At 39.2% G+C, this 24,555-nt stretch overlaps 1 protein-coding gene across 1 annotated transcript in view; it reads right to left on the bottom strand.

Moving 5' to 3' along the window:
- LOC143034309 (uncharacterized) overlaps nucleotides 1-24,555 on the bottom strand; it is a 334,099-nt gene that overhangs the window by 2,567 nt on the left and 306,977 nt on the right. The window contains exon 11 of the mRNA XM_076200244.1: nucleotides 10,825-11,415. Within this exon, the coding sequence (XP_076056359.1) occupies nucleotides 10,825-11,415 (591 nt within the window). The remainder of the gene's footprint in view (nucleotides 1-10,824; nucleotides 11,416-24,555) is intronic.

The raw sequence follows: 24,555 nt of genomic DNA, 5'->3' as shown, positions 1-24,555 counted from the left end.
TAGTGAGAATTAAAGAAAAAAAAGTAAATCACAAAATATAGGCAATATCTGAAAATAGGCGAGGAAAATTTGCAGAAGATTAAGAAATGGCCTGAAAACAGAGAAAATGAAGAGATAGCTTTTAAAGAAATGCAGGAAAATGGAAAGGACACAATTATTTAAGTAATCAAAGAAAAAGCAAATTGGGTCAGAGATACAGTGGACAGAAAACATGTAGTATATGGATTAAAGGAAAAACATGGTCTGGTTAGGTACTTGAGAGAAAAAACAGAAAAAGAAATGGCAAAAAAAAAATTAAAAGTACAAGACAATGACCAAGGAGTAGAAAAAGAAATAGAAGTATACAGAATGGAACAATATTCTAAAGAAAGAAATCAACCTCTAAAGATAAAACTAAGATCACAAATGGTAACAGAAGGCATACTTGAGTGAACTAAATGATTACCTGTCAGAAGAAAAACCAGACATAATGGGAATTGTGGAGACATAATTAAGGAGTCCATTACCACCAAATAGTGTTCGACACATCATTCATCATAGTGACAACATGCATAAATTAGTGTTCCTCAGATATACATCAATGATGGAACATCTTAACAATGCTACAATTGTAGAATACCTAGGGTGTAATATATGGGAAGGGAATTGCCTATGGATACCTGAAATGGTTAAATCATAGTGTAAAAAGTGTGAAATTGAAGCAAAATGGAAGAAAATGTTAATGGGTCATAGAAACCCCAAGATGGCCATTCGTTGCATTCAAATGTAAACAGATACCCAGAGTTGGCTACCAGTACAAGAGTGAAACAAAATATAAATCTAGATTTCAGATCATTAAGAGGCAAAAGGTTTCTATTTGACAATGGTGATGAAAGTAGTTTTTCTGGATTCTGTGGGTATGAAAGAAGACTCTTAAGTAAAATTATAGACAGAGAGGGACATGAGAAATATGAACAATTCATGGAAGCAAGAAACAATTGATCTGTGGAAAATGAATAAAGACAAGGAAGTGACTGACTTAAAAAAGTAAACACTGAAATAAAAGAAGAAATAAAAGAAGTGCAACAAAAAAAGAACTGGCTGAGTTGAAAGGTGAAAATGAGAGGTTAAAAAATTATGAAAACACAAATAATGATACCATAAGGAAAGATGTAGATGAACAAATTAAAGCAATGACCATAGAAGCAGAAAAAACCATAGGAAAAAATGAAATGCAGTAACTCAGGAATGATTGGAAAAAAGACAAAGAAGATAAGGCAATTTTCAAAGAAAAAGTTCATCAACAGATGCAGGAGAAGGCTGAAGATTCAGTTATTAAAGTAATGAAACAAAAATAAAATCAAGTAAGACATACAGTAAGCAAAAAACAAAAAAGTAATTTATGGTCTAAAGAAAAAACATCCAAAAAGGACAAAGAATTAGCAAAAAAATTTCTAAAAGTAGTACAGGATAATAAGCAAGAAATAGATAAGAAGGAAAAAGTAGACCATTAAAGATCAAGTTAAGGTCACAAATGCCAGTGGAGGAAATCTTAGCAAGAACAGGAAAATTAGCAAGAAGCAAACACTATAAAAATATATGGATAAAAAGGGACATGAATGACAAGGGAAGAGAATTAGGACATTAAGAAATGAAGCTAAAGAAAAAATGAGAAGAGAATGGAGACCGAGATAACACAATTCTATTGGAGTGTGTTAAGATACGAGACTGAAAAAATGGTATACTCAAGAAAAAGGAAAAAAAGTTCAGAGAACGAGATTGAGGGAATAGAAAATTAAAATTAGCTTACACTAACATAAATGGATTGAAAACCAGATGTAATGGGAATTATGGAAACAAAATTAAGGGGTCCATTAGCACCAGTGTTGGACATGGATTATATAATCACTGGCTTAGAAATAGGGAGGAGAAACAAGGTGGAGATGTTATGTTCCTGGTTAAGAAAAACTTAAATGTGACAAAAATTACACATAGAGAGAACAGGCTACAGATTATCACAATGAGAGTTGAAGACAATAACATGAAAAGCAGAAAGTTTGCAGTGATTTATGTGCCCCAAAAAATGGGGTCTTTGAGAAAGATTACTTCAAAATGTTAGATGATACAAAATCTTCATTAAATGAGATGCTGAATGATGGAAGTAATGCAGTACTCATGGGTGATTTTGATTGCAAAGAAATATGTTGGAAATATGACAGTGAAAGGTGGAGAGGATCAATGGGGAAATGCATTACTTGACATGACTATAGAACATACAATGACACCATGGGTAAAGAACACTAGATTTAGAAATAATGAAGAACTATCAAGACTAGATTAATTATTTATGCCAGAACCTGATATAGTAGACAAAATTTAATACAAGACACCAATTGCGAAGAGTGACCACATACTACTTGAGAAATGAGACACAGAAAAGGAAGACTGGTGTATGGTAAAACAAACTTTGAGAAACTTGGAAAAAAATTCTTAGAGTGAGCTGGGGCAAATTCTACAAGGAAAAAACACAAGTGGAAGAAAAATTAATGATTCTGACGAAAATCTATAAAGGAGTGGATAAATATGTCCCAAAGCATACATACATATATACACATACCAAAGGCTTCTTGCCCCTTACACAGGAGATAGCCAAAAAACAAAGGCATAAAAACCACTCCCACCCATTCCATCCCCTACACACTCCACTCCCCTCTACCCTCCCTCTTATCTTGGCATCTCCTGGATGATGGGTCATCCCTACATCTTGTCCACTGCCCTGGGTCAGAAGCAGTGTCGCAAAACACAGCACATCCACAGCAAGGCCTTTAATAAACCAGCAACCTCCCTCTCCATCCCCTCATGCAGAAAAGGAGAGGACGGAAATCCCTTTGGGCTGCATCAAATTATTTTTCATACATACTCCTTCACCCCCCATCCCCCACCCATTCCCCGTCATGCATCACAGCATCATCCATACACAACCATTCTCCATTCCCCCCCTATCTTCTGTCCTCTCCCATCCTTCTTTAACAAACATTCCCCTCTTTCCCAATGCCCCTTTTACCCCATCCATCCATCTCATCCTGGGTTGCCCCCTCATGCTCACTCCTTTCACCTCTGCATTCCACACCTCTTTTACTAATCTTTCTTCACTCATTCTTTCCATGTGTCCAAACCATCCCAATACTCTTTCATCAACCCTACCTCCCAACTCCCTTTCCACCCCTGTTCTCCTCCTCACCTCCTCATTTCTCACTCTATCCAGCCTAGTAACCCCTATCATACTTCTCAGGCACTCCTTCATACAATCTCCTCTTAGCATCCATTCCCAAAAGTCTATTTCTCATTTATCTTTTTAATCCTCCAAGGCATTTACTTGCTTCTCTCTATCTACATTCTACCTCCACCCCCACTCTTCCCTTTCCTGCCACATTCGCACCCAAGTATCTGAAACTATCCACTTCCTCCAGTCTCTCTCTCTTAATACTCACTTCTAATCTGCTGCCACTTTCTCCTCTTGTACATCTCATCACCTTACTTTTACCCACATCTATCTTCAACTTCCTTCTTTTCCACACCTTCCAAAACTCTGTCACTAACTCCCTCAATCCCTCCTCTGATCCTGCTACAAGCACAGTGTCATCAGCAAACAACAACTGGCTTATCTCCCACTTTTCTCCATTTTCTTTAACTGTCTCCAATCCCTGACCCACTACCCTTGCATTCACCTCTCACATCACCCCATCTATGTATAAATTGAACAGCCAGGGCGCCATAACACATCCCTGACGAAGTCCCATCTTTACCTCAAACCACTCACTGTCTCCATTTCTAATCCTAACACAAGCTCTACTACTCTCGTAAAAATTTTTGATTACTCTTAACAGCTTTCCTCCTTTCCCATATATCTACAATACCTCCCAAAGTGCCTTCCTGTCTACCCTGTCTTAAGCCTTTTCCAGATCCATAAAAGCCCAAAAAACATCCATACCTATAGTTTTCTCACATATCTGTCTTACCACAAAAATCTGATCTACACAACCTCTACCTGTCCTAAACCCATACTGTTCCTCACCAATTACTCCCTCAGTTCCTCTCCTAATCCTCTCAATCAAGACCCTCCCATAAACCTTTCCAACTACACTTAACAAGCTGATCCCTCTGAAACTACTACACTCACACTTGTCCCCTATTCCCTTGTAAAGTGGAACTATACAGGCACTCCTCCAGTCCTCCAGCACTACCCTCTCTTAAACAAACATTAAAAACCTCATCAGCCAGTCCACTATCACTGTACCTCCTTTTTTCAGATATTCTGCATGACATCCATCCAACCCAGGTGCCTTACCTGCTTATCATCTTAACAGCTGCCTTCACTTCATCTTTCCTTATTTTTCCTCCATTTTCTTCACTCATCACTATCATTTTCTTGGCGCTTCCCACTGCAACTACATTTCCCTCCCTATCCTCCTTCACATTTAGCAACTCCCTAAAATACTCTGCCCACCTTTCTCTCACTGCCTTCTCGTCCATTATCATCTCTCCATCTGTACCTTCTACCTTTTCTTCTCTACTTGATTTGTCTCATCTTCCTCTCTTAGTTTCTTTCCAAAACATTTTTTATTAATTTCAAAAATTTCTGTCATACTCTTACCCCATTTCACATCTGCTCTCCTCTTTGCCTCCTTTATCTTATGCTTTACTTTTCTTCTCTTTACTTTTTACCTCTCATATGATTCCCTCATCCTAATTTATAACCAATCTATGAAAGCCTGCTTCTTCTCTTCTACATCTTTCTTTGCTTCCTCATCCCACCACTCACTATCCTTCCTTCTATTTCCTTCTGTCTTCCTTCTACACACCATCTTTGCACACCTTATGACCCTCCTTGAACCATCCCCATTCCTCCTCCACTCCTAGTTCTCCTCTATCCTTCACTCCCTCCCACTCCTCTCGCAGCTTCTTATACTCCTCCTTCTCTTTCTCATTTAAGCAGTTCACTCTAAGTAGCTTCCCCTTCTGCCCTTTTCCTCTTTCTCCACCTATCCTCCACTCTCAACTTACCTTCCACCAAAAAATTATCTGATATTCCCCCACCCTCTCTCCTTAGAACTTGTACATCCTTACTCTTCCTACTATACTCCTGGTTACCTCTATATAGTCCATTATCACTCTATCTACCACCCTTCCCTCCACCACCTTCTCACATATGTACTTATGCTTGACTTTCTTCCTAAACACTGTATTTCCTATTATCAACTCTCTTTCGACACACATTTCCACCATCAACTCTCCACTAAAAAAAATTTCTGGAACTCAATACTTCCTAATCACTCTGTCAATTAGTTCATTTCCTACCCTAGCATTAAGGTCTCCCAATACAACTACATTGTAATTTCTCCCTAAACCCTCCATGCACTCATTTAAATCCATCCAAAAAGCCTCCCTTTCCTCTACACTCTTCTCACTACCAGGCCCATATGCACTTAAAAAAAAAAAAAAAATCCCTTCCCAGTTTCACCTTCATCCACATTAACCTTGTAGAAACCTCCTTCCACTCCACTACATGCTTACCTATCTCTTCACTTACTACTATAACCACCCCATCTCTCCCTCATCTCTTCATTCCTGAGAACCTCCCAACTACACTCTCAAACTCACACTCAGCCCTCCCTTTCAACTTAGTTTCACTCAATGCCAACACATCCATCTTTCTTCTCATAAACATATTGCCTATCTCTTCCCTTTCACTCTCATCTGTAAATATATATCAACCATAGAAATGAATATGTAAAAGTGTGCAGAGGAAAAAAGAAACTACAAAATAGACATCTACAAAATAGACATCATAGAACAAAATAGGATGAGGGAGTCATATAAGAGGTACAAAGAAAAGAAAAGAAAAGAGAAGTAAAGCAAAAGGTAAAGGAAGCAAAGAGAAGAGCAGATGTGAAGTGGGGTAAGAGTATGACAGAAAATTTTGAAAGTAATAAAAAGATGTTTTGGAAAGAAATTAAGAGAGGAAGAGGAGATGAATCAAGTAGAGAAGAAAAGGTAAAAGGTGCAGATGGAGAGATGATAATGGAAGAGAAGGCAGTAAGGGGAAGATGGGCAGAATATTTTAGGGAGTTGCTAAATGTGAAGGAGGACAGGGACGGAAAGATAGTTGCAGTGGGAAATGCTAAGAAAATGAGAGTGATGAGTGAGGAAAATGAAGGAGAAATAGGGAAGGATGAAGTGAAGGCAGTTGTTAAGATGATGAAAGCAGGTAAGGCACCTGGTCTGGATGGATGCCATGTAGAATGTCTAAAAAAAGGAGGTACAGTGATGGTGGACTGGTTGGTGAGGTTATTTAATGTTTGCTGGAGAGAAGGTAGAGTGCCAGAGGACTGGAGGAGTGTCTGTATAGTTCCACTTTACAAGGGAAAAGGGGACAAGTGTGAATGTAGTAGTTTCAGAGGGATTAGCTTGTTAAGTGTAGTTGGGAAGGCTTATGGGAGGATCTTGATTGAGAGGATTAGGAGAGGAACAGAGGGAGAAATTGGTGAGGAACAGTGTGGATTTAGGACAGGTAGAGGTTGTGTAGATCAGATTTTTGTGGTAAGACAAATATGTGAGAAAGCTATAGGAAAGGGGAAGGATTTTTTTGGGCTTTTATGGATCTGGAAAAGGCTTACAATAGGGTAGACAGAAAGGCACTGTGGGAGGTTATGCAGATATATGGGATAGGAGGAAAGCTTCTGGGAGCTGTCAAGAGTTTTTATGAGAGTAGTAGAGCTTGTGTCAGGATTAGAAATGGAGAGAGTGAGTGGTTCGGGGTAAAGGTGGGACTTCGTCAGGGATGCGTTATGTCGCCCTAGCTGTTCAACTTATACATGGATGGGGTAGTGCGAGAGGTAAATGCAAGGGTAGTGGGTAAGGAATTGGAGATGGTTAAAGAAAATAGAGAAAAGTGGGAGGTGAACCAGCTGTTGTTTGCTGACGACACTGCGCTTGTGGCAGGATCGGAGGAGGGACTGAGGAAGTTGGTGTCAGAGTTTGGGAGAGTATGTGATTGAAGAAAGCTAAAGATAAATGTGAGTAAAAGTAAGGTGATGAGATGTACAAGGGGTGAAGGGAAGTGAGCATTAAGGGAGAGTGACTGGAGGAAGTGAATAGTTTTAGATACTTGGGTGCAAATGTGGCAGGAAAAGGTGGAGTGAAAGTGGAGGTAGAATGTAGATTGAGAGAAGCAAATAAATGCCTTGGTGGATTGAAGAGTGTAATGAGGAATAGACATTTGGTAATGGATGCTAAGAGGAGACTGTATGAAGGAGTGATTGTGCCAACAGCACTGTATGGGGGAGAAACATGGAACATAAGAGAAGGAGTTTGAATGTGTTTGAGATGAGGTATCTGAGAAGTATGATGGGGCTTACTAGGCTATATAGAGTGAGAAATGAGGGGGTGAGGAGAGGAACGGGGGTGGAAAGGGAGTTGGGAGATAGGGTTGATGAAAGAGTATTAGGATGGTTTGGACACATGGAAAGAATGAGTGAAGAAAGACTAGTAAAAGAGGTATGGAAGGCAGATGTGAAGGGAGTGAACATGAAGGGACGTCCCAGGATGAGATGGATGGATGGGGTGAAGGGGGCTTTGGGGAAGAGGGGAATGTCTGTTGAGGAAGGATGGGAGAGGACAGAAGACAAGGGTGAATGGAGAATGGTTGTATATGGATGATGTTGTGATGCATGAGGTGGAATGGGCGGGGGGATGGGGGATGAGGTAGTATGTGTGAGCAAAATTTGACGCAGCCCGAAGGGATTTCTCCCCGTCTTCTCCTTTTATGCAGGGGGGGGGGATGGAGAGGGAGGGTCGCCAATTTAATGAAGCGGCCTTGCTGTGGATGTGCTGTGTCTTGCAACACTGCTTCTGACCCAGGGCAGTGGACAAGGTGCAGGGATGACCCGTCATCCAGGAGGTGCTAAGATAAGAGGGAGGGTGTGGAGTGTATTTAGGGATGGAATGGGTGGGAATTTTATGCCTTTTTCTTTTTGGCTACCCCCCTTGTAAGGGGGAAAAAGCCTTGGTATATGTATGTATGTAGAACAATGTAAAGATCAACCCAAGCTATTCTATAAATATGTGAATAGTAAACTTAAAAATAAACCAGAAAATATAGAATATACAGAAGATTTAGAAATGGCTGAAGTCATGAACAATTATTTCAAGTCAGTTTTCACTAGGGAAAAAGTACAGCATTGGGATGAAGGAGGTGAAGTGCAATCCCACTCCCGTGAGGGAAATAACAATAACAAAAAAAGAAATAATGGATCAATTAATGAACCTTGATGTCGGGAAATCACACAACCCAGAAGGAATTGCAAATTGGATACTAAAAGAATGTAAAGAAGAATTAATGGACAAAATATACAACATATTAAGTTGCTCACTCAAAGAAGGAAAAATACCAAAGGATTGGAAAATGCCAAAATTGTACCAATATATAAATGAAGAACCAACAAATTACAGACTGGTCTTCCTTACAAGTACTGTAGCCAAAATATGTGAAAAAATTATCAAGAATAGATGGATAAAACACCTGGAAGAAAACAATATAATAAACCTGAGACAATTTGGATTCAGACAGGGAAGATGATTTGCCACAAACTTAATCTGTTTCTACTCAAGACTAATAGATATAATACAAGAAAGGGATGGATGGGCTAATTGTGCTTTCCTAGACTTGCAAAAAGCCTTCAACAAAGTACCACACCAAAAAATTATAAAAAAAAAAAAAAAAAAAAAAAAAAAAAAAAAAAAAAAAAAAAAAAAAAAAAAAAAAAAAAAAAAAAAACATAGGAGGGATACAAGGTAAATTACTAAAATGGATAGAGGATTTCTTGCATGGCAGAAAAATGAGAGTAGTCCTCAGATAAAAGAGTTCAGCTTGAGAGGAGGTGATTAGTGGAGTTCCACAGGAATCAGTTATGGCTCCAACAATGACATGGATGAAGATGTGGAATGTTACATGAACTTCTTTGCAGATGATGCTAAATTGCTGAGGAAAGTGAATACTGAAACAGATTTGAATCAAAGCAGAGACCTAAACAAGGTTTGGAAATGGAGTCAGAAGCAAGAAGTAGACTTCAACATTAAGAAATATAGCATAATGTATTTCGGAAAAAGTAAAAAAAAGAATATCAGGAAAATATAAAATTGGAACAAAGGAAGTAAAGAAAGTGGGATCTGAGAAAGACCTGGGAGTAATTATCTTAAATGACATGTCGCTTGATAAACAGATAAACAAAATTGTTGGAGAATCTTACAACTTGCTAAGATTAATAAAGGTGAGTTTTACCTATTTAGACAAAGAAATGGTTAAAAAAAAATACTAGTCACACTAATAAGGGCTAGACTAGAGTATGCTGCAATAATATGGTCACCCAGTGCCAAAAAGAATATAAAGAAAATTGAAAAAACCCACAGAGCAGCCACAAAAATGGCCCCAACACTTTCAAACCTATCATATGAGGAGAGACTGTCTAAATTGAAATTACAGACACTGGAACAAAGAAGAAAAAGAGGTGAACTGCTGACCATCTATATAATCATGAAAGGCACGGAAGTCCTTGACAGAGAGGACTTACTAAATTGGGACGAGAAATACAAGGGGACATGAAAAGAAACTCAAAATGGACAGTTATAGAAGAGACCTGAAGAAGAAGAAGAAAAGAAAAAAAAAAAAAAAAACAGTTTTCCATACAGAGTGGTGGATATCTGGAACATACATACATACATACATACCAAGGCTTACAAGGGAGGTAGCCAAAAAGGAAAAGGCATAAAATCATTCCCACCCATTCCATCCCTAAATACACTCCACACCCCCTCCACCCTCCCTTTTATCTTAGCACCTCCTGGATGACGGGTCATCCCTGCACCTTGTCCACTGCCCTGGGTCAGAAGCAGTGTCGTAAGACACAGCACATCCACAGCAAGGCCGCTTCATTAAATCGGCGACCCCCTCTCTCCATCCCCCCATGCATAAAAGGAGAAGACGGGGAGAAATCCCTTTGGGCTGTGTCAAAATTTGCTCACACATACTAACTCATCCCCCATCCCCCTGCCCATTCCACCTCATGCATCACAACATCATCCATATACAACCATTCTCCATTCACCCCTGTCTTCTGTCCTCTCCCGTCCTTCCTCAACAGACATTCCCCTCTTCTCCAAAGCCCCCTTCACCCCATCCATCCATCTCATCCTAGGACGTCCCCTCATGTTCACTCCCCCCACATCTGCCTTCCATACCTCTGGAACAGTCTGGATAAAACAAAAGTGTGTGCAAAAAATATATGTGAATCTAAGAGCGAACTTGACATTGCGAGATACAAAGACAGGACATCATGAGCATAACTCCCCTTTCTGTAGGATACAACTAGGTAAATACATTCTAGCTCCTCTTATCCTCTCTTATGTTCCATGTTTTTGCACAATCATTCCTTCATGCAATCTCCTCTTAGCATCTATTCCCAAATGTCTATTTCTTATTACACTTTTTAACAATTTTAGGTACTTCAGTGATATCCCTACAGACCAGAATCTCACATCAGTCTGTTATGATTGGAGACTAATTTCCATTCCAAGAAGAATGCTAATTAATTTAACTTTACTATCCCTCCATTTTGCATGCCTCTTTCAATATCCTTTACCACCTCTGTGACTTCATCCCTTAAACACAATACTGTCCTCACATTAAGAAGTGCTGATTATTGCTGAACAACTAAATGCAGTAGTGATACAAGTCAGGGCAATACTATTAGCTGACTATGATTACTACACAAATCCAAGCTGAATTACCTGTTGCTGTTCATAGCGAGAAGGCCTGGGGCTGGCTGGAAGGACGGTTGCTAGTTGGGCTCGGTAGGAGCGTGGTGTGGATGGTGCAGATGATCCTGCACCACTATTTGGTTCAACACTTCCTGAAGGGGCAGGAGGAGGAGGTGGAGGTGAAGAGTCTTGCAGCCCTTCTCCATCATCCCTGGGGAGTGTTGAGGAGCCACCCCCACTTTCACCCATAGGGATGTTGTAAGCTCCACGAGAGTGATATCCTGATGACGTGTCTGTAGAAGGTGTTGACTGTCGAGTGTCCAGATTATTTTCATCCCCCATACCAAGGGAAGGGGCAGGAGGAGGAGGAGCTGGTGCACTTCTATGATCTGTGTAGCAGCCTGAGTCTCGTCCATGATCTCCTCGATGAATGGCACCTCCACTTTCCGCATGATGGGAGGACTGGATGTCCTCAGGGTCAGAATCGGCATCATGTAGAAGTGCTACTGCTGTAAGCAGTTTTGCCCTTGTTTCTGGGTCAGTTATACCCAAGCAGTCCAGGTCCTCTGCTTCTACTTCACGGAATTGTTCTAGGTCTTCATAGCCATTCAGAACAAACACCTGTAAAGAATGATAAAATTTAGCTCAATTTCAAAGCTCTTGCAGGAGGGTTGTCTTTCTGGAGAGAAAATAAAAACTACAAACAAGTTGGGGTGGTGCAAGAGGGTGGTGGGACAGGGATTGGAGATGTTTCAAGAAAATGGAGAAAAGTGGGAGATAAGCCAGTTTGTCGCATGAGTGATAGCAACGCCGAGATTGGCGTTACTATTTGTGTGAGCGTTCACGCTAAGTCACGTGCGCTCATAGCGTCCCGCGATGGGTCAGCGTAGGTCACGTGCGCTCATAGCGTCTCGCGATAGGTCAGCGTCACTCGGACGTGACCTAGAGGTGACTATTAATGTGGCTACGCATCACACGTGACACAAATGCTAGCAGCTGATTGGCAGACGTGCTTGGCCGACCGCTTGATGCGCCTAGCCCTCGGCAGACAAAGGGAGATTCTCTCTGACAACGCTGGTAGACGGACGTAAGTCAAGCAGGTGGTGGTTACAGGACAAAAGAGTAAGTGTGGTATTCTATTTGTGCCGATAGTTCTCTCACACATTTCACTATCTATGCTACATAATAAAAGAGCCAACACATTCTGTGTTTTAGTCAATAGCCTAACCATTCGGACCACATACCATAAGTTGTTGTTTGCGGACGACACTGCGCTTGTAGCAGGATCAGAGGAGGGATTGAGGAAGTTGGTGACAGAGTTTGGGAGAGTGTGTGAAAGAAGAAAGTTGAAGATGTAGGTAAAAGTAAGGTGATGAGATGTACAAGGGGTGAAAGTGGCAGCAGACAGTGATGCCTACATAGGTGTCATGAGGAGCAAGTGGGTACGCGAGGATACCGATGTCGGCGTCTTGATTATATTTATTGTAGTCGTACCTGCGTGACCCCCATACTCTGTAAACTGGCTTCATCATATTTTCTATGGTTATCAAAATTCACGGGTGAAAGAGAACGAGCGATAGAGCAGTGACTTTATATTTTATAATGCGAGTATTAACACAATATCGCACGTCTGGCAGCTAATGCTGCCAGACATGCGATGTGGCCCGTAGTGAAGGGGTTAAGGGAGAGTGACTGGAGAAAGTGGATAGTTTTAGATACTTGGGTGCAAATGTGGCAGGATAGGGTGGAGTGGAGGAGGTTGAATGTAGATTGAGAGAGGCGAGTAAATGCCTTGGTGGATCAAAAAGTGTAATGAGGAATAGACATTTGGGAATGGAGGCTAAGAGGAGACTGTATGAAGGAATGATTGTGCCAACAGCACTGTATGGGGCAGAAACATGGAACACAAGAGAGGAAGAGAGGAGTTTGAATGTGTTTGAGATGAGGTGTCTGAGAAGTATGATGGGGGTTACTAGGCTGGATAGAGTGAGAAATGAGGAGGTGAGGAGGAGAACAGGGGTGGAAAGGGAGTTGGGAGATAGGGTTGATGAAAGAGTATTAGGATGGTTTGGACACATGGAAAGAATGAGTGAAGAAAGACTAGTAAAAGAGGTGTGGAAGGCAGATGTGAAGGGAGTGAACATGAGGGGACGTCCTAGGATGAGATGGACGGATGGGGTGAAGGGGGTTTTGGGGAAGAGGGGAATGTCTGTTGAGGAAGAATGGGAGAGGACAGAAGACAGGGGTGAATGGAGAATGGTTGTATATGGATGATGTTGCAATGCATGAGGTGGAATGGGTGGGGGATGGGGGGTGAGGTAGTATGTGTGAGCAAAATTTGACGGCAGCCCGAAGGGATTTCTCCCCGTCTTCTCCTTTTCTGCAGGGGGGGACAGAGAGGGAGGGTTGCTGACTAAATGAAGTGGCCTTGCTGTGGATGTGCTGTGTCTTGCGACGCTGCCTCTGACCCAGGGCAGTGGACAAGGTGCAGGGATGACCCATCATCCAGGAGGTGCCAAGATAAGAGGGAGGGTGGAGGGGAGTGGAGTGTATTTAGGGATGGAATGGGTGGGAATGGTTTTTATGCCTTTTTTTTTTTTGCTACCCCCCTTGTAAGGGGGAAAAAAGCCTTGGTATATGTATGTATGTATATAGAAACAAGTTCCCTTGTATTCCATAAAACTATGAACATGCACAGTCCCCACTTTCCCCCTACACAAACAAAACAAAATCGCTTTTTTTTTTTGAGTGACTTGTGGGGCAAACATGGTGGTCACCACTCTCTCTCTCTCTCTCTCTTTTTTGAGGGGGCATGGCTCTCCTGAACAAGAGGCTGGCAACAGATTGATTGATAGTGTGTGTGTATATTTAAAAGTATAATTATATGAAAGAGTATACATATGAATATGTGTACATATACAGTATAAGATGGATGGAGTGAACTTCAGGGGATTACTGAGGACAAAGTAGATGGAAGGGGTGAAAGGGGCTTTGAGCAAGAGGGGCATGTCTATTGAGCAAGGAAGAAGGCAGGGGATAGGGGTGAGTGGGAATGGCTGTGTATGGATGGTATTTAGATGCAGCCCAAAGGGATTTTCTCCCTGTCTTCTCTTTTTTTTTTTTTTTTGTCTGTTGAGCAAGGAAGGGAAAGGGCAATGGATGGTGGGGAGTGGGGAATGGTTCTGTGTGGACGATATTTTGGCACAGCCCAAAGAGATTTTCCTTCAGTCTTCTGCATGAGGGATGGAGAGAGGGGGTCACTGTGTAAATGAAGCAGTCTGGTTGTGGATGTGCTGTGTCTTCCTGCATTGCTGGGTAGTGGGCATGAGACAGGGATGACCCTTCATCCATGAGAAGCTAAGATGAGAGGGAAACAATGGTGGTGGAGGGAAGAAGAATGGGTGGGAGTAGGTGCATGACTGACTTGGCTACCTCTTTTATACAGGTAGTCGTCGACTTACGACCTATGCGACTTATGACTGATCGACTTTACGACCACGAGATGGTGCAATAATATCTAACATTTAATAGAGTAATAGAATTGCAATGTTATGCCTGGCAGTGCAGTACATTACTCCGCACGCTACGAGACGCGAGTACGATAGTTTTGGCAGACTGCCGGCAGCGTCAGCATCCCAGCCAGCTAAATATTCTTTCATTTTGTTTGAAGTAAAATGTTTCCTAATTTAGCATTGCAATTTGTATTTTTGTATGTTTTGCAATTAATAAAATATAACAAACTTTTTATGCCTAGGCTAGTTTGTTGTGGATTACAATATGTTCGGTACAGTACTTAAACGAAAAGAATGTGTTTTGTTGAAATAAAAAAAAATCCTAATTTTGCCTTACATTTTGTATTTTTATGTTTTGCAATTAATAAAATGTAACAGTATTTTTTTTTATGCCTAGTCTGTTGTCGATGACAAAATGTTCGGTATAGCATTTTGTATTTTTATGTTTTGCGATTAATAAAATGTAACAGTAAACTTTGTTTATGCCTAGTCTGTTGTCGATAACAATATTTTCGGTACAGTACGTAAACGAAAAGAATGTGTTTCAAAATATTTTTTTCCTAATTTTGCTTTACAATGATTTTAATGTAACCAACAAAAAAGGATTTGTAGGTCAAAGATGACAGGACTTTATTCAGTATGCGTAGGCCTAGGCTACGTTTCCTAACGAAAATGATAAAAAGTTAATGAATACTAAATAACGTAGCTCAAAGATAATAAGATTTTATTCAGTATGCATACGTTTCCTAAAGAAAGTCTGATGGTAAAATAATACAAAGGTTAAAAAATACAGTATTGAATATCATAGGTCAAAGATGATAGGATTTTATTCAATATGCTTAGGCCTAGGCTATGTTTCCCAAAGAAAATCAGATGAAATAATAAAAAGGTTAAAAATACTATACAACATAGTTCAAAGATGCTAAGATTATTTCAGTATGCTAAATATACAATATATATATATATATATATATATATATATATATATATATATTATATAAAGGGTAATATATACTGTATATATATATATAGACCGACTTGCGTCCAGATCGACTTACGACCTGTCTGTCGGAACCGAACTCGGTCATAAGTCGACGACCTGTACATAGAATAGATACGATGACATCTTGACAGGTTGTGAGAGAGGCAGAGGGGAAAACACACAAATAGAACGAGAGTTTATTCTTTAACTAGTTTCACACTATGGTGCTTCTTCAGAAGGAATGTTAAACTACAGAAAATACTGGCCATAAATACAGAAAATGTGTGGGTAATGAACTAGGATAGGTCTGAGTTCAAGGAGGCTCCAACTCTTGCGTGTTGGTCGTACTGACACTCCGTGGGATGCTTATGGTGATTATTTCGTCCCGTTTTTTTTTTTTTTTTCCCCATTTATTTGCTGCATGCCGTGCTGTTGTCTCTGATAATTTGATGTCACCTACTCTATTGTTCGTACATTTGTTGGTGGCTATGTATTGAGCTTTACAATTTTTCTTTGCCTTTTGCCGAGATTATGTAGAATACTCACTTGATCCCATTTAGGTAGATGTCCTTCGTCTATGTGGTTCAAGAGTGCGTTGGTGTTGCGGTGGTATTGGACATCGGCTCTGTGTTCTTTTAATCTTGTGATTAATCCCCTGTGTGCTTCTCCTATATACAGGAGTCCCTCAAATAACGTGGATTCAAATAACACGGATTCAATCATACACGGATTTTATTTCAAAACCATCTCAAATGTAGAGAACCGTTTTAAAATTCGCGCCGAGTCGAGCACGCATACGCACACATGTGGCAACATCGCAAACATTTGTGGTGACTGCTTTCTATTTTACCATATACAGTCGATCCTCATATAACACGGTCATTATATACACTGGGAACTGCTCAAACAAGGGTGTGGGGTGAGGGGATAGCTGTGGGTGGCTGCCTGTGGTTACTGATGCAGGAGGGAGGGGAGGAGAGGGGGAGTAGAGGGTGGTAGGGGGGTAGCCAACAAGCTTTAGCTTGTCGCTTCCACCACCTGCGCCGTGCTATCATGAAATTTTACCGCCCTAACCTGTTGAAGTGTAATGTTTCTTTCGTTTGGAACACAACTAATAAGTCTGATAATGACTGCGCTTGTCGTGTCTTAATTTCTCTTATGAGGTTCTTGTTGTTACTGGCGGTGGTGATTTGGGAGATCAAAAACAGACATATACATGCTTACACACGTAGACACGCACACGTAGACACGGGAACCTACTAAAATGGATGGAGGACTTCCTGACTGGAAGAAAGATGAGAGTAGTACTCAGAGAAAAATATTCAGATTGGAAAGAGGTGATCAGTGGAGTACCGCAAGGATCTGTACTGGCTCCAATAATGTTTGCTATCTATATGAATGATATGGACGAGGGCATGAACTGTTACATGAGCTTCTTTGCTGATGATGCCAAACTGTTAAGGAAAGTAGAAACTGATAAGGACTGTGAAGCACTGCAAGAAGATCTGAATAGGGTATGGAACTGGAGTCAGAAATGGGAAGTGGATTTTAATACTAAGAAGTGTAGCATAATGGAGTTTGGAAAAAGCAAAAACAGAATATCAAGAAATTATACAATTGGAACCAAGGAAGTAAAGAAAGTAGGATCCGAAAAAGACTTGGGAGTTATTATCACAAACGACTTGTCCTATGATACACAGATTAACAAAATTGTCGGGGAGACTTACAACTTGCTAAGATCAATAAAAATGGCTTTTGCTTACCTGGACGAAGACATGATAAAAAAAAAATTTGGTTACATTGATAAGGCCTAGACTAAAGTATGCAGCGACATTGTGGTCCCCCAGTACCAAAAAGAACATAAAGAAAATAGAAAGAATCCAAAGAGCAGCTACAAAAATGGCACCTGCACTTGCAAACCTATCATACGAGGAGAGATTGGCTAAACTGGAGCTACCGACACTGGAGCAAAGAAGAGAGAGAGGAGACCTACTGACCATCTACAGAATCATGAAAGGCACAGAGATACTTGATAGAGAAGAATTACTAAACTGGGACAAGAGAAACACAATAGGACATGGAAGGAAATTAAGAAAACATAGCTATAGAAGAGAACTGAAGAAAAACAGTTTTCCACATAGAGTTTTAGACACTTGGAACAAACTGGATAATGAAATAGTAAGCGCAAAAACCATTCACGAGTTTAAAAGCAAACTAGACACTGAGAGATACAATGGCGGGACAACACGAGCATAGCTCCCCTTCCCGCAAAATACAACTAGGTAAATACAACTAGGTAAATATGTGTTAGACAACCAGTGTATGTTGTGAATGCGCGTGCGTGTACACACAAATACGAACACAGACACACGCATGTACATGCTTACTTGTACATGTGAACACAGACACATACACGCACGCACACACACACACGCCACACGCACATACATACGCCGCATACACACACATATACATACGCCACATTCACACACACACGTGTATACGCCACATACACACACATATGTATATACACCACATACACATATGCATATACACCACATACACACACACACGTATATATATATGCACAAACACATACATACGCCACAAGCGCCGTATAAATACACGCGCACGCACACACTTCATCGAACGGACGGCGCTGAGGACGTTCTGAAGAAAAAGTGAAATTTCGTGGATCCCAAAGCAAAGGAAGTACCTATTGTATTTACAGGGTGGGGGGAAATTGCTCGTGGTGTAGTGGGAAAGTGAGGAAAAGGGAGAAGGGGAGGGATTACTGAGGGAAATGGAAGGAAATGAGGAAGGAGAGGACTTGGTCCAGGCATGCAGACGCCATGTAAACAAAAGAGGGCCCGACCAATTTAGTGACGACGAAATGTCTAACAAAAATGTAAAGATTAGAAACATAGATAAGAGTAGTTCAATGGAAGGTGAGGATAATAATTTCCAAGGATTTAATGAGGGGGCAGTAGATATCAACCTCCCCCGACTAGCAAAACTGGAGGAAAAACTTGAAAAAATGACTGAACATTGGGAAGACAGGTTCGGTAAAATGTCCAAAATTGCAGAAAAGGTTGAAAGATTGGAAGAACTAGAGAAGGCGAACAAAAACTTAACTGATGAAATAGAAGAACTAAAAAGACAGTTAAAAGAAGTAATAGAGGAGAATGAAGAATTAAAAAGGAACAATAAAGACAATAAAGAAACAATAGCAAAAGAGGCACAGGGGTGGAGGAAGATACAGGAAAATAGTAAAGTTGCATTTACTGATATAATTAAACAGCAAATGAAAGAACAAACTGAAGACTCAGTTATCAAAGTGATGAGACAGAAGGAGAATATTGTAAGAGACTTAGCAGACAAAAAGAAATGTATAATTATATTAGGAATGGAAGAGAAACATAACCCAGATAGAACCTCAAGAATCAAAGAGGAAAATGAAAAAGTAAGCAGTTTACTACAATTAGTTCAGGAAGATGAACCAGAAATAATGAAACAAATCGAAGAAAAGTTCAGGCTCGGAATGTATAGTACAGATAAGTCCAGACCAATTAAGATTAAATTCAGGTCACAAACGACGGCAGAGAATATCTTATCCAAAACAGGGAAACTAGCAACAAGTGAACAATATAAAAAGGTATGGATAAAAAGGGAAATGAATAAAGAGGAAAGAGAGGAAGAAAAAATGAAAAGACTTGAAGCTAAGGAAAAAAACGAGACCAGAACAGTCAGAAAAAGAGATTCTATTGGAGAGTAGTGAATATGAAACTAAGGAAATTCGACATACAAGAGAAAAACAAAAGGGAAACAGAGAACACAATGGAAGTGGCAGAAAACTAAGAGTGTCTTACACAAATATAGATGGATTAATAACATGATTGAACGAGCTGAATGATTATTTGAAGGAAAAAGAACCGGACTTAATGGGAATTGTAGAAACAAAATTAAAAGGTCCACTACCACCCAACAGTGTAGGACATGATGCATATAATTATTGGATTAGAAACAGAGAGACAAAGCAAGGGGGTGGAGTTATGTTCCTGACTAAGAAGGATATAAACGTGAGGTGTGTCACATATGGAAAGAATACAGTAGAGATGATTATGATCGAAGTGGAAGACAGAGATAAGAAGAGCAGAAAGTTTGTGATAAATTATGTGCCTCCGAAAACAGCCTCGTGGGAAGAGTGAACATAAAAGTATGTTAGAGGACACAAAGATAACATTAAATAAGATAATGGAAGATGGAGGAAGAATAGTTATGATGGGCGACTTTAATTACAAAGAAATCTGCTGGGAAGAGATGACAGTAAAGGGTGGAGATGGCTCATGGGGAAACACTCTACTTGAGATGATTACTGACCATACAATGACACTGTGGATACAGAACACTAGATATAGAAATGAAGAACCATCGAGACTAGACCTAATAATTACATCTGAACCTAGAATAGTGGACAAGATTGAATATAAAACACCAATAAGTAAAAGTGACCACATATTGATTGAACTGGAACTAAATGAAGAAAAATACATGAAAAGAAATGAACAATATAGAAAAGGAAGAATGTATGAAAAAACAAACTTTGATAAAATAAGAGAATTCTTTCAAAAAGAAAACTGGGAAGGAATATACAAAGAAGAAACAACAGTGGAAGAGAAATGGAATATTTTGACAAAAATTTACAAAAAAGGAGTGGAAAAGTATGTCCCTAGACAAAAACAAGAAAAAGAATATGTAAAATGCTGGTACAACAAAAGTTGTAGGGAGTTAAAAGACAAAAGAGACAAAGCTTGAACCAGATGGATAAAAGACAGAAGGCCTGAAAAATGGAAAATATATACTTGTTATAGAAATGAATATGTACAAACGTGCAGAGAGGAAAAGAGAAAATATGAAAAAGATGTCATAGAAAAGTGTAAAGATCAACCAAAACTATTCTACAGATTTGTAAACAACAAACTGAAAAACAAACAAGACTTGGAGAAATTAAGACAAGGAGTTGAATACACTGAGGAAATTGAAATGGCGGAAATTATGAACAAGCATTTTAAATCAGTGTTTACAAGGGAGAACATACAACCTGAAGAGATCAAATGGAAAGAGAAAGTCCCCCCTATGAAAGAAATAGAAGTAACAAAGAATGAAATATTGAAACACTTGAGTAATCTTGATGTCAGAAAATCGCATGGACCAGATGAAATAGCAAACTGGATTTTGAAAGAATGCAGAAATGAACTGGCAGACAAAATACATAGCATAATAAGCAGTTCCTTGAAAGAAGGAAAAGTTCCAGAAGACTGGAAAAAAAGCAAATATAGTACCTATATATAAAGGAGGAAATAAAGAAGACCCTACCAACTATAGACCAGTCTCTCTAACAAGTACAATAGCAAACATTTATGAAAGAATTTTCAAAAGTAAATGGGTAAAATATTTAGAAAAAAACAGCGTGCTAAATCCAAGGCAATTTGTATTCAGACAAGGACGAACATGCGTCACCAATTTAATATGTTTCTATTCAAGGCTAACAGATATAATACAAGAAAGAGATGGATGGGCTGATTGTGCATTTCTAGACCTAAAAAAAGCTTTTGACAAAGTACCACATAAGAAGTTGCTTAACCCCTTCCATACGGTGCCGCACACATAGGCGTCATGGGGAGCGAGTGTATTCGCGAGGCTGCCATATCGGCGTCTTGATTATATTTATTGTAGTCGCCCCTCCATAATGACATTCTTTCTAATTCTTTTGTAATCGCATTTTCTATGGTTATCAAAATTCACGGGTGAAGAGAGAACGATCGATATAAGCGGTGACTATATTTTATGATGCGAGTATTATTACGACACGTCGTACGGCTGGCATTGGCTGCTGCCACCGAGATCTAAGTCCATGACGCCTACGTGTGCGGCACCGTATGGAAGGGGTTAAGAAATTAGAAACTGAAGGAGGAATACAGGGCAAACTGCTTAAATGGATGGAAGACTTTTTGCAAGAAAGAAAAATGAGAGTAGTGATAAGAGACAAACACTCAAAATGGGATGAAGTAATAAGCGGTGTTCCGCAAAGAACAGTACTGGCCCCAATAATGTTTGCTATATATATTAATGATACGGATGAAGGAATTGAAAGCTATACAAGCTTCTTTGCAGATGATGCAAAACTACTGAAAAGAGTGAACACGGAAGAAGATTGTGAATCACTACAGAGTGATCTAAATAAAGTATGGGAATGGAGTAGGAAGTGGGAGATGGAGTTCAATACAAAAAAGTGTAGTACAATGGAATTTGGAAAAAGCAAAAACAGAATAACAGGATCATATAAATTGGGAGAAGGAATAAAAAAAGTAGAAAATGAGAAGGACCTGGGAGTCATTGTTATGAATAATATGTCACCTGAGAAACATATAAATAAGATTTTTGGAGAAACTTATAATTCAATAAGAACAATCAAAGTTGCATTTACATACCTGGATGAAGAAATGGTGAAGAAAATTCTAATCACCCTGATAAGACCAAGATTGGAATAGGCAGCAACGATATGGTCACCAAGTACAAAAAAATGTATAAAAAAACTTGAAAGAGTACAAAGAGCAATTACAAAATTGGCACCAACACTCAAAACTATCATATGAAGGGAGACTAGCAAAACTTGAACTACAGACACTAGAGCAAAGAAGAGAGGAGATTTGATAGCTATTTACAGAATCATGAAAGGCATAGAAAATACTGATAGAGAGAATCTAATAAAATATGATGATAGAATTACAAGAGGACACGGAAAAATAAAAAAAGACAGCTATAGAAGAGATCTGAAAAAGAACAGCTTTCCTCACAGAGTAATAGACAGTTGGAACAAGTTACATGAGAAAGTGGTGTGTGCAAAAACAATACATGAATTTAAAAATAGTTTAGATAAAATGAGATATGAAGACGGGACCCCACGAGCATAGCTCCCCTTCCCGTAAAATACAACTAGGTAAATACAACTAGGTAAAAAATACACACACACACGCATGCACAACAAACTGAAAAACAAACAAGATTTGGAGAAATTAAGACAAGGAGTTGAATACACAGAGGAAATTGAAATAGCGGAAATTATGAACAAGCATTTTAAATCAGTGTTTACAAGGGAGAATATACAACCTGAAGAGATCAAATGGAAAGAGAAAGTCCCCCCTATGAAAGAAATATAAGTAACAAAGAATGAAATAATGAAACACTTGAGTAATCTTGATGTTAGAAAATCGCATGGACCAGATGAAATAGCAAACTGGATTTTGAAAGAATGCAGAAATGAACTGGCAGACAAAATACATAGCATAATAAATAGTTCCTTGAAAGAAGGAAAAGTTCCAGAAGATTGGAAAAAAGCAAATATAGTACCTATATATAAAGGAGGTAATAAAGAAGACCCTACCAACTATAGACCAGTCTCTCTAACAAGTAAAAAAAAAAATTGTGAAAGAATTATCAAAAGTAGATGGGTAAAATATTTAGAAAAAAACAGCGTGCTAAATCCAAGGCAATTTGGATTCAGACAAGGACGATCATGCATCACTAATTCAATATGTTTCTATTCAAGGCTAATAGATATAATACAAGAAAGAGATGGAGGGGCTGATTGTGCATTTCTAGACCTAAAAAAAGCTTTTGACAAAGTACCACATAAGAAGTTGCTTAAGAAATTAGAAACTGAAGGAGGAATACAGGGCAAACTGCTTAAATGGATGGAAGACTTTTTGCAAGAAAGAAAAATGAGAGTAGTGATAAGAGACAAACACTCAAAATGGGATGACGTAATAAGCGGTGTTCCACAAGGAACAGTACTGACCCCAATAATGTTTGCTATACATATTAATGATATGGATGAAGAAATTGAAAGTTATATGAGCTTCTTTGCAGATGAAGCAAAACTATTAAAAAAAGTGAACACGGAAGAAGATTGTGAATCACTACAGAGTGATCTAAATAAAGTATGGGAATGGAGTAGGAAGTGGGAGATGGAGTTCAACACTAAAAAGTGTAGTATAATGGAATTTGGAAAAAGCAAAAACAGAATAAAAGGATCATATAAATTGGGAGAAGAAGGAATAAGAAAAGTAGAAAATGAGAAGGACCTGGAAGTCATTGTTATGAATAATATGTCACCTGAGAAACATATAAATAAGATTTTTGGAGAAACTTATAATTTAATAAGAACAATCAAAGTTGCATTTACATACCTGGATGAAGAAATGGTGAAGAAAATTCCAATCACTCTGATAAGACCAAGATTGGAATATGCAGCAACGATATGGTCACCAAGTACAAAAAATGTATAAAAAAAACTTGAAAGAATACAAAGAGCAATTACAAAATTGGCACCAACACTCTCAAAACTATCATATGAAGAGAGACTAGCAAAACTTGAACTACAGACACTAGAGCAAAGAAGAGAGAGAGGAGATTTGATAGCTATTTACAGAATCATGAAAGGTATAGAAATTATTGATAGAGAGAATCTGATAAAATGGGATGATAGAAATACAAGAGGACACGGAAAGAAAATCAAGAAAGACAGCTACAGAAGAGATCTGAAAAAGAATAGCTTTCCTCACAGAGTAATAGACAGTTGGAACAAGTTACATGAGAAAGTGGTGTGTGCAAAAACAATACATGAATTTAAAAATAGTTTAGATAAAATGAGATATGAAGACAGGACACCACGAGCATACTCCCCTTCCCATAAAATACAACTAGGTAAATACACATACATATGGTTCTCGGCATTTAATATGGAAAGTCAGCATACGCGGATTTGGTCATACGCGGTAATTTCAGGAACCTAACCCCCGCATTATTTGAGGGACTCCTGTATGCACTGTCACACCCTGAACATGGAATTTTATCAACTAAACTTTAGGTATTGTTATTTTCTATCTTTGGTTTGATAAGGTCACTAATTTTCTTACCTGTGTCACAAGAGATGTGGACATCTACCTAAATGGGATCAAGTGACTTCATAATAATCTCGGCAAAAGGCAAAGAAAAATTGTAGAAGCTCTGTACATAGCCACCAACAAATGTACGAACAATAGAGTAGATGACATCAAATTATTGGAGACAACAGCATGGCACGCAGCAAAAGAATGAAAAAAAAACGGGACAAATGATCACCAGAAGCATCCCACGGATTGTCAGTATGACCAACAAGCAAGAGTTAGAGCCTCCTTGAACTCAGACCTATCCTAGTTCATTACC

This window comes from Oratosquilla oratoria, chromosome 17 (genome assembly GCF_046742065.1).
Source record: "Oratosquilla oratoria isolate Oo_2021 chromosome 17, ASM4674206v1, whole genome shotgun sequence".
NCBI lineage: Eukaryota > Metazoa > Arthropoda > Malacostraca > Stomatopoda > Squillidae > Oratosquilla > Oratosquilla oratoria.
This window is presented reverse-complemented; position numbering and strand designations above follow the sequence as displayed.